General features: G+C 42.6%; 1 protein-coding gene across 1 annotated transcript in view; it reads right to left on the reverse strand.

Annotated features, from left to right (window-relative positions):
* sv2ca (synaptic vesicle glycoprotein 2Ca) overlaps window positions 1-12,207 on the reverse strand; it is a 30,641-nt gene that overhangs the window by 15,594 nt on the left and 2,840 nt on the right. The window contains exon 2 of the mRNA XM_044369961.1: window positions 7,850-8,661. Within this exon, the coding sequence (XP_044225896.1) occupies window positions 7,850-8,447 (598 nt within the window). The 5' untranslated portion in view covers window positions 8,448-8,661. The remainder of the gene's footprint in view (window positions 1-7,849; window positions 8,662-12,207) is intronic.

Genomic DNA, 12,207 nt, shown 5'->3' on the forward strand with positions numbered 1-12,207 from the left:
AAGGAGGGGGGTGTTTTAGGCTGAGATGTGGAGCAAAACACTCTCACAATCACACAAACACACATACACAAAACCAAAGAGTAAATCTAATTCATCCATTAGTAATAAAATATGACAAATGCATTTGATTTATTTTGATGTTGCCAAACTAGCCACTGGGGACCTAGATAAAGGAGAGGAGATTAAAAAATGAAAATTTATACAGGAGCTAGCACAAATGCAAGCAAATGAAATATGTGAGCAGCAGAAGAAAGAGCAAAATGCAGCGAAGGGGGTGACAAAAGCGAGAAAAAGGTAATGAGGGAGGAGAGTTCAATAATTGCTAGATAGGGCGAGAGAATGAGAGGGAAGAGGGGAGGAAGGTGAAGACCCTTGTGCAGTGTTTTCTGCCCTGTCACATCCCGAGGAGCCCCCTGAGAGCCGTGGGAGCGCCGAGCTGCATCACGACCTCTTCTCTGATTTCATGCTTTGATGCTCTTTGCTCTTAGCGGTGCAAAATGTTTCAGTGTCGCTCAAAACACCCGTCCTGTTTTATTCATAATGATGATACTATCATAAAACAGTGTGCCTGGTGCACACTATGGTTATACTATGGTATCTCTCTCAGTTTGAATTTTTTCCTCTTCTATTCCTTTTCTCAGTCTCTTCATTGCTACTTTGATCTTATTTTATCTTGTCTGCCTTTCTCTCAGCTATCCTCCCCTTTTGCACTGTGCCCCTCTCCCCTACCTCTCCACTATTTCTCTTTCTCTCAGCTTGCATCCTCTCCTATTGCTTTCCAATTTCTTGGCTCACTTCTCATTTCCCTTCCCCATTTCTGTTCCTTTTTACTCCTGTTCCTCTCTTCTCCCCTCTGCTCCCTTCTCATTTATTTGCCTTAGTTTCCCCCTTGCTCGCACTGTCATCAGCTCCTTTACACTGAGCAGCGTGTAATCACGTTTGTACTACATCGTGTCAGTTTGATCGGATTCATGCCCCCGTCTTCTGCCACCTCCGCAGAAAAAGAGATTGGAGCTTTTTGTCACATTTAAGTCATATCAGTGGGGGCAGGATTTCAATGAAATCTATATGAAAGTAACCTATTGTAGGACTTAAAGTGGAAGGTTTAAAATGACTCACTCAGCATCAGTAATGATCCAACCTTCATTACATTAAAGACTGTGGATAATTTGTGTGAAATATCGTGATGCCATGAACCCCTGATAAGAGCAAGCAGTTAGACATGGTTTACTCATGGCTGATATTGCTGGTGGCAGCAGGTTTGGTCCATATGCGCGCATACACACATTCAGTCCCGTCATACACTTACCCCCCACCCCCTCTCCTCTCCCACACACACACACACACACACACACACATTCCTACACAATGTGGAGCTGCACTACTCAAGTAGTGTAATCTCCGCAGTGACGCTGCGATCTTACTGCAGTTTAGCCATGCTCAGCTGCCCCTGGACCACAAAGCCCCACACAGCCTGCCAGCTGGCTCATACAGACGGGGAGAAAGAGGGGAGAAGGAAAGAGACAAAGAGGAAGAAGGAGAAGGAGAGCCTGGAAGAAGAGAACAAGTGAAGCTGGAAAACAAAGAAGCACAAGAAAGCAAAAGGTACAAGAGATCAAAATATGAGAAAGTAAGGATGAAAAGAAGAAGACAATAGAGCAGTGCAGAAACAAGAAAGTAGGGGGAAGTCTTGAAAGTGGAGAGGGAGAGGTGGCTGTTAAATGAACACGAAGAGTTGAGAGAGTCAGAGGGAGAAATAAGGGGAGTCTCAGCGGGGAAAAGATAGCCTAAGAGAACAAATAAGTAATGATAGGGCATGTGCTCCTATTGTCTGTTGTGTCTGAGATGATAGCTAAGCCTCTCCCTCACATTGTTGGTGTACTGAATACTACCAATCTGCAATCTCTCTACTCCTATCCACCCACACCTCTCTCCCCATTACTCCTCTTTAACTTGGCAATCTCTGTGCTTCAAAGCTGTCCCTACTCCTCTCCTCTCCCCTGTTCATCACAAATATTGCATCTTACAATGATTGTTTTCCTTCCTGCTTCCTTCTCATATCATCCACTCTTATTCAAAGTATTTACAGTATTTCACCCCACCCCCCACCCCAACTTTCCATCCTTCATTCCCATGTAGCATTAAAGATTCCTGTGAGATCGGGATACTGGTAGGACCAAATTGAATTCTGTAATCTAATCAGCATTTTAGTCATCCATCCTATTCAGGCCTTTGCATTTTTCATACTGCATTATCCCATTACGCTCAGCTCAGTCTGTGCAGCTTGCCTCTGTCTCTGCCTGTTATGTGGTTAATGGAGCTGCACAATGCAACAATGATGGGAGTCCAGCTCAGGTGGAACTAACCAAACACCAAATGGATAATTTTGAAACTACATAATGAAAATGTTTTTATGGTGTGAATTAAAATTCTCATATGTGTGTATGTGTGTGTCTCAATTTTATAAATTGTCAAAATTTCAGATTTCAGTTGGACTTTGGATGGAACTATTTTTAAGGAAAATGCAATATGTGTGATGAGCTCTCCTTTCATCCTGCTGCTCTGCTGTTACAGTTGAGCTCATAGGACTTGGTTTTACAATCCCCTATATAATCCGCAGTCATTCCTCGAGTAGGGGTAAGGATAAACACTGTACTAGGGTAATCAGGTGGGCACCCTCCTTCCTTGGTGTTTCATTGATGGGCCCCGACAGCAACAGAACTTCAGGAGGATCAGTCAAGTCCAGGTTTCTTCTGTCAATGATTCAGTCCTGTTTGTACTTCAGCTTTTTGTGTTTGTACCAACTGCATCCTCCCATGGCACCATCAGTTCTATGATGAACAGGGCCTTTTGTGAGGCTGTCCACAGGATCAGATCCAGCCTGAGACCGGTTGTAATGATCTCCAATGGGAAGGTCAGCTTCTGGTCTAGATCAACCTTCATCTTCCAATCCCGGGCTGTATCCAGTAGGCTTGATTCTTTTCTTGCAGTTCACCTCTTTGGTACCTTTCCTGTTGGTACAAAGGCCATGGTGTTTGAGAAGCCAGGGATTAGTGGAAAGAGGGCATTGTTGTTAGTCCTTCTTTTTTCCAGCACTAGTGCCGGTTTCCGAAGGACCGGGTTGTGCCTCCAGGTGTACTGTCCTTGAGTGAGGCTCGTCTTGTAGCCGGTGAGTATGTGTAATAGGGTTGCTAGGTATTTGGCAAAGGCAACATGATGGGTCTTCCCCAAGCCACTGGGTTAGGTTCTTGGGACTGGGAAGAACATCGTAGATGGTTCTGATGATGAAGCTATGTCTGTCTCCTTCTATTTCCCAAATATCCTTCCAGGCAAGCTTCCGATATTCAAGGTTTTCCCATCTTGTCCATCGGCCCTGTTTCTTCTGGGCAGTTGTTGCTCTGTGCCATGTGGGTCTACTTGAGCCTAGCCCAAAGTCACCTCTTTCATGCTGCACTTGGCCCACAATATCTCAATGCCTGAGAGCGTATTTTGCCTGCTGTACTACCTCGAATGGGTTCCACTTTCTGCCTGCTGCCACTCTGGGAGCTGCAGCCTGTATTGTGGTGTCCTGATTTTCTGTCAGGGTTGTGTCCAGCCTTACCTTTGAGCATTTGTATTCTCAGTAAGGCTAGTGTTAGGCAGTTCCAGTTCACATATAAGCCGATATTGCTGAGGCATTGTGGGAGTCCGAGCCATTTCTTGATGTATGTACTGACTGTTCTCCAGTTTCTTGACTTTGGTGATGTGAGCCTCATAGATCGTCAGAAGCCACGTCAGACAGGGGAGCAATCCAAACTGCAGGCACCAAACTTTCAACTTCCCTGGAAGTAGGGTCTTGTCTATGTTAGCAAGGCCTTTGATGGATTCTTCCTTCAGTTGCTTACTCTGGTCTGAGTCTTTTAGGCTTGCATTGTACCACCACTCTAAGCTCTTGACTGGCATCTCTGATACCGTTGGTATGGGTGTGTGTGGAATCTCTGATCTTTGAGATTTCCTTTGATAATGGAGATGGTCCTGGATTTTGCTGGGCTTAAACTTCGTCTGTCGAGTTACTTTGTACATGCAATGGTTGTGGTTAGAATGGTTATGTCATCTATATATAGGCGCAGATGGGAGTTAGTCATTGTCCGGACTGCAGGCATTCTCTTCTTACCACCCATTTGGATCCTAATCCTGATGATTAGTTCCATTACCGGGGATTGCCTAGACATGGTGTACTGTGATGTTGTGAGACAAAACTGCAGATCTTGAAAAGATTAGTTTCTGACCAGTTTTGCGCTGATCACTGGAACACAGAAGAACTCAAAGGCTGTCCAGAGGATATTATGTGGGATAGATCCAAAAGCACTGGCCAGGTCGAGGAATGTGACATGAAGATTTCTTCCTTCCTTTTTTGTAGCCTGAATCTGATGCCATATCAAAGTTAAATGTTCTGCATCCTAAGAAACCTAATATACCGGATTTCTGTACTGAGATGTCAATTGAGTTGTTGTCTTTCAGGTAGGTCGCCATCCTTTGTGCAACAATGCTGAAGAAAATTTTCCCTTCAACATTCAGAAGATTTATTTGATCGATATTCGCGATATTCTTCTCTTTGGGGATTAATACTCCCCCTGCTCTTCACCATGCTTTTGGCTTTCTTCCACACCATCTTCATTAGCCTCCACAGAAACCTCAGAACATCAGGAGCATTCTTACACTGTGTCCTAACAGCAAGTGAGTGTCCAACTATTACATTGCATCATGTAACAACGCTCTCTGTCCTCACTAAATCAGTTAAATATGCACTTCTGTAACAAACCACATACCTATCAGCTGGGCACTCAAGATCAGACTGGAGACTTAAACACTCAAGTAATATAAATTGTGATAATTAGATGTTTCTTTACTGGAAATGACATACAATATAGCCAACAGCAACTTAACCAGAAACTTCCAGCTCCCTAGTGATCTCCCTCCAGCCAGCTACTGCCTTATTTAGGTTTTTGTAGTGAAATGAGGAGGTATCATAGAGATAACTCTTCATTTCAACTAAATGAATCAGCTGTTCCTCTTCCATGATGTGCTTTCAACACGAACAACAGGAAGTTAATAGAAACAGGGCATCTGACAAAAGTTAAGCTCAAAATGGTGCGCCACATAACACTGCGCAGTGCTGTGTCTTTGCGGCCAGTTAGGACACTCCAGTCAAAAACAAAGCAATCAAATTGATTTCGTCGCTGATGCTCATTTGCATCGCATTCATTTAGGACACAATGTTAAACAGCTGATAGTAGCTGGTAACCAGCAGCAGCTGAACTTCAGGAAGATAAGTCAAGTCCAGGTTTCCTCCGTCAATGATTCAGTGCTGTTTATGTGGATAACTCATAACCAGCAGCAACTGAACTTCAGGAGGATCAGTCAAGTCCGGGTTTCTTCTATCAGTGATTCAGTCCTGTTTATACAGACTGTTAATGACTGATTAATGTACATGGTAGCATATAAAAAGCCAATTAGAAACCTGGTTACACTTGTACATGGCTTTATAGAAGAAATCTAGAGGGGCAATCTCTATAATCCCATACCCCAATTTTTTAAAAATGGGTTTCTCGTGTACAGTACATGACATTTAAGTTCCTGGTGCAACCCAGTAGCCTCCTGGTTAAAAAACATGCCACATCATATTTATTGCCATGAAGAGAATATCGTATTGTGAGTCTGTCATTGTAAAATAAGAGCTTGTTGTTTTGCTTGGTTGAATAAACTAAGACAACTAATACAAAATAAAGTCCACCCTAATCAACCCACAGACTAAACTGGCTGCTGTTTATTTCTGCACTTCAAGGCAATAAAATATTGCCATGGCACCTGTAAAACACCAACTCACTTCATTTTGTTGACTGTAATTAAGTGTAATTACTCTGAAAAACTCCAAATGGATACCAACAAGGTCATAGTAATCATGTAGGCTCTGCTCAGACATGCACACACATACACACACAAACTCATACACACCAATCATGTTCACCTCAACAGGGAGGACCCCCGGGGCAATCAGTAGGAGAAAGGAGAGGAGAATGGGGGAGGATGGGAGAAGAAAAGAGAGGCACATAAAGAATAGAGGGTGAGAGGGAGGGACAGGGGGTGAGGGATGGAGTCACGAACAAGGAGAAGCAGAGCGTAGAGCATGAATGCCTGCAGGACCTTGCTTGGCTAGAGAGGGAGAAAAGAGTTTACATGGATACTTGGAAAGAGACAGAAAGATGAAGGTGTACTACACACAACTTCTTGTGAGGATTTTACACGGCAGTACAAGTGAAAACCCCACATAGACATATATTAATAAACTTTTTCATCACAATAATAGGAACTGTGTAATTTTTATAATTTCGAAGCAGAGAAATCTATGTATGTAGTATTTCTAAAATGTGGTCAAATGAACAATCTTAGATGAAAAGTATGATAAGTAAAAGTATGATAATGACATATTTTAAATTTGACACAGAGTTTGAATTTCTTGTTTTACATGTAATGTAATGTAATCCAAATATTTCATATTTTCCAACACCAACCTCCATTCTCAAAGAGGCCCTGCTGTATCAATTTTGCATCAGATGTTGCGGTGCAGTTGATGTATTGTCATGTCTAACTGTGGCAGTTAGTATCTAAGGGCTGTGCGCCTGATTTAATGTCCTCGCCACTCTGGTACTGACACAGTGAGTCAGCCCCTGTACACAGCTCTGTGGTGATGGATTATACACCTGCAGCCAATGGGACTTCTGGGACTCCTGCTCAACACACAGAGCACACAGGGAATACTAGCTACCCTCTTAATCCTGACATGGAGACCAGTGGACCGAAACACCTCATCCATGTGAAACACAACTATAGGATCAAGTGTGACATGCACATTTCAAACACATAGCACTAATCCTATCTTTTAAGAGAAACAACATTCTACAGAAGGCAGTGTTACCATTCCCTTTGGTCTGGTTGTACACTATATATTAATCCAAACTATGATTTTGATAGTGGAACATGAAAAACAACAATATAATGTACACTTGAATTGGAGGTAGCTGTGTCTAAATGATTTAATATACAGTTAAAATATGTACTGAGTATTTCACGTAAATATTCAGTACATAAAATGCAGTATGCACCTTGTACTACTTACTGTAAATTTAGAGTGGAGGTAGCCACAAGAAAAAGAACTTTGCCACTTAACAAGGTAGCTCTTCTGCTGTGACACATTGGTTGGGTTTTTGTTGTTTGTTTGTTTTCTTGTTTGTAATTTTGGGGGGACTTTATTGGACATCTTACAGTGTATATATAGATAGGAATTATGGGGAGAGAAGGTGAGGGATGACACGCAACAAAGGTTAACATCAACAGGGTATGTTGCAGTTACGTGTTATGCATCTTAACCATTAGGCCACCCAACACCCAAAGTGTCACAACTTGGGATGCTGCTTTTCCTGCTTTGTTGATTTTCTGATATGAAAATGTCCTCTGATCAGGTTGTTTCCGTTGGAATGACAAGGCACTAATAATTACAGTATGCGGCACTTTTAATAGCCCGAGGACCATTGGCTTGTTACTTAATGTTTGTGGTCGTGTTCAGTTCATACTCATACCTTTTACATGTTAGTTGTTGCACAATAACATTGCAAGTATGGAGACTTTGGTTACAGGTCATTGCCACAATTCAACATATAACAGAATGGAAGATCTATAATCATGACTGGATAAAAGATGCAGCTCAAATTACATCCATTGATAAATTATTTGCATCAGCTCCTGTTAGCACAATTAAATATGAATATAAATGCACACTCACCAACATTCACACACACACAGGTTTCCTTACCTAGCCACCCTGAGCTGGAGTTGGGCACACACATGTCTGTCTCTGCGCTGGGAAGCACAAAGCCCACCACGAACACCTCCACCCCATCTGACATGAGTGCCAGCCCGAGCACCAGGAACAGCTGCCACTGGAACCTCCCGTGGCCACACTCTTGGATGATCAGCTCATATTGTTGGGCCAGCTCCTCCTCATCAGCCTGTCTCTCCTGCTCCAGCTCCTTACGGTCCCTTGTTGCGTCTGACATCGGTTGCCCCAGTGCCACCTGGCCCTCCTTATGCTTCCTATCTCCCGCAGAGGGTATCCCCTGGTACTCTCCCTCGTAGATCTCGTCCTCATCATCGTGGCCTTCCGTCGCATCACTGGAGCCCTCTTCGTTGTCGTTGTAGCCCTCTCCGTCCTGCCTAGGGGGGTTCCTGTAGAAATCCTCATCTTCATCCACCTCATCTTGGAATCGGGTATAGTTGCGCTGGGATGAATACTCATCTGTGGCACGGTCCACCACCTTGTTGACTTTCTTTGCTGCATGCCTCTTAGCCTCCTTGACCACGTCCTTGGCCCCTTTAACCAGGGAAGTCCTGTTATTGTAAGTGTCCTCCATTCTGGCTCCACCAGTGGGTCTTCACAGGGTTTTAGAGGATACTTAGAAGTAGAAGAAAGAGGGAAGAAGGGCAAGAGGGGTGAATATGCGCTGGCAGGGGATTTGCAGGAATGGTGAGATCAGTGGGTCTCAAGATGCAGCAGGGAAGAAAACTCTTGAGTCTGCAGTCACCACAGGAGATAACCCACAATGGCTGTGGCAATCATCGGCCAGGCTGAGAGAGATGGGGGAAGGGTAAGAGACAGACAGATATAAAAAAAAAGAGAGAGAACGAGTAAGGAAGGACAGGGGAGAGATCAGAGAGAAAAGAGAAAGAAAGCAAGAGAGAGGGAGATGTTCATCAGATAGTACCCATAACTCATGTTCCCCCCGCTATATCCGTAACCATCCCAGACTAACAGGTGACACTACACTGACAGCACATACCCTCTTTAATCATTCACTCACCATTTCTCCCAGGACTTTTAATCATTTGGAGTGATGTGCGAAAAATGGCTTTGGCTGTATAGCTCTCAGTTTTTATTCAAAATGAACATTCAATTTCCAGAGGTGCTCTCCATCTTCTATATTTCATGAGTTTGCCTTAGTTTTGAAGAGAGGAGCATTTTAAAGAGAGACGCTGAATCTGCTGATTCATGATCAGCTCTGAGGAACAGAAGCTAATAAACAAGACTCTGCCCAAAATCAATTTGCCCCCAATAAAGAGCTGGTTTATTATAATGGGAGTGACGATCCAACCGTAACAGTACTGTCATATTTAATCTGTACAAAGAAAGGAGAATGGTCATGAATGGATACGTAGATAAATGCACACTCAGGTACAGGCGCATAGTAGAAACACACACACACACATGTCTTTGAGACACCCTCATACAACCAAACATGCCATGCACATATGCGACCACACACACACACACAGCATGGATGGGGAAGCCCTTTCCCATCTTGGCAGGCCAGTGCTGATGGGAGGGAGACCCCAGTCTAACAGTGTGAATGATGTAACATGATTTCATGTGAGTGCTCAAACTGTGATCCACAGTTCATCATCACATTGCCTCCGCAGGCTCGCTCTGGCCTGTTCATTGCATAATTTGTCATAGCACAGAGATACAAGCATTATTAAACAGATACAAAATGATCATGAAATTCAATCAGTATATGGGAAAACGCTAGTTTGCGTTAACTGGATATAGAATTAAAACATTTCTGGATAAAAGGAGTGAATACTTAGGGTGGGGGTGGTCAGAGCTGTCCAGTGTGTGTGTGTGTGTGTGTGTGTGTGTGTGTGTGTGTGTGTGTATGTGGCCAGAGCTGTCCAGTGTGTGCAGTTCCCGTGTGTCTAGGAGCTGCCCACCACAGCCTCTAATGAACACTGAAGCCTTGTCAGGAGGACACAAATCACAGGGCCAGTTCCAGCTCCCATAATGCAATTTTACTGGGCAAAATGACACTGCTGATTCAAGGTGACTCTACTAATCCTTTTTGGCTCATTGGATGACTTCTGTGGTTAAGAGCACACTCTCTTTTACACATGGGCCGATAATTTTTTAATACCTCCATTGACACCGGTGATGCCTCAGATTTTTGTCCTGAGGATGATTCATGACGACAGCTTTCTAGTTTTCTGTTTGTTTCCTTTGTCCAAAAGCAATTGTTCACCAGATTATTACTGAGGTCCATATTGCAAGGGGTTAACTTATGATTTAGTGGCATGATTATCTTCTATTTGTCACTGCAGACAATTGCTACCCTGCATGAATCCTGGATTAGCAGGGAATTTTCTTAAATCAGCTCTTCTTAAGAGTGAAACATTGAAGCTTATATTCAAAAGCATATAACATTTGTCTACAGACTGCAAATCCAAAGAAAAAGATTTTTGAATTCCTCAGTAGACTAACATACTGCCAAGAGTATGTCAAAGTTCAGTGGTGTCACTGAACTGATGCCATATATCGTTTGAGGATCAGGTCATGTTGAGACAACACACATTTTTCATTTTGAAGTCTCTGCATATGGAAATTTACAAACACACACACACACAGGTGAAAGGGGACACATCCTGGTGAAGCCTGCCTGTCAGAGAATCAATGGAGTGTATGGTGAGGTCCACTGTCAGCGGTGATGAAGCTCAGAGGACACCAGAGCACGCAGACGACTAACCTCACCTGACCACAGCTGACGAGACCCCGACAGTGCAGACAGCCCGAGCAACGGGAGCAATCATAATCAAACTGGGTAGCCACCAACACTCCCAAACAAACCTCTCTCTCTGTTGCACCCATTTTCTGCTCTCCCTCTCTCTTTCCCATTTCACTTCTCCTGCATCTTCTCTACCTGTGTGTCTCTTTCCAGATCCCCCTTTTGGCATTAATTGTTTCCACTTGTACCAGAAAGTGTCCATTCTTCTATTTTAAACGATCCATTCATCTTTAGACTATTTTCAGCTAACTAGCCTTTTTTCAACTTCATCCAAACCTTAACTATAGACAGTAAATCTTTACCAAATCCTTTTCTTTCTAATACATCTTCATTACTTCATTGATTCATGAAACCTCCAGTCTGTTCAAATCACACCATCATTACTTCAGTCTGTGGCAACAAACCCGAGATTTAACTCTTCACCATTGTAACAAGAATGGTCTGGACGGACTGTGCTTTCCTCAGATATACTTGTAATATTTATTTATAAAACATATATATATCTTCTGGTAACAACCCAATGTGGTGAGTAGGAAATGTATCAACATAAGGAAACATAAAGAAACAATAGACTATCCCAGCTGTTTCCTGCAATTAAAATAAAGAGAGTTAATGTAGTGTGTGTACTGTTGCCGTGAATCATGTGAGGTTGTCTGAAAATAGGCCTTGCTCTAGCAATAGCCCCTGTCTGCATGATGGATAGCGTCCCTGCTTTCCTTCAACCTCTTTAAAATACTAAAAAAAAAAAAAAAAAAAACACTAGGTCAAGTATCACTTGGCCCCAAATTTCCTCATGCATAAAGACAAATGAAGAGATTAGAGTTACAGAAGTTTGGCCATGTATCCGACTAAGGACAAGCAATTTGGGAAAAGTTAAAAATGTTTATTAATTTCCAGAGACCATCTCTGACTTTTACGTAGCGTATCATGAATCATTAGCCAAAAGTGGCACAGTAATTAAGTTACTAATGAGCATTTTGAAAGACGAAACTTACATAATTACAGCTTTAGTCAGAAGAACTTAAAACATAAAGAGGCATTCATCAGCACTGTAAGGATTTCTTACGAGCAACGCTCTTTGTCAACAGGACTGATATCAGTGTTGGTGCTGATCTACAGTACCTTGATCATTCCAACAGTCACCAAAACAGATCAGTGTGGGCAAGAATCTTGTTAGAATAAGAAGTAAAAATCAATTCTCATCCTAGAATTTCAGGTTTCTTGACCCACAACTGCTGGAGGAGACATATACTTAATATTTTTCATGAGAACTTGAAGGAAAATCAATAATGCTTTTTTTTGGCTAAGTGCAGTCTGGTGGTCCAGACATTGGCCCCAAAGGAATGATGCAAAAAACTTATTTTCTTTTACTCTGCAATTATTGTTAGTGCAATAAAATTAAGTTAGTTATAACAAATGCATCATAATTGCATCTCCTAAAGTAGCGTTTTCTGACTTTCTTGTTTATTTTCAATATCATATAGAAATTTCCTATACCTTGAACCAGTTTCACAGTTTTTGTCCCTGGCCCTATTGGAATCATTAATGTTTCCCATCTCAG

The sequence above is a fragment of the Thunnus albacares genome, chromosome 2 (genome assembly GCF_914725855.1).
Source record: "Thunnus albacares chromosome 2, fThuAlb1.1, whole genome shotgun sequence".
Lineage (NCBI taxonomy): Eukaryota > Metazoa > Chordata > Actinopteri > Scombriformes > Scombridae > Thunnus > Thunnus albacares.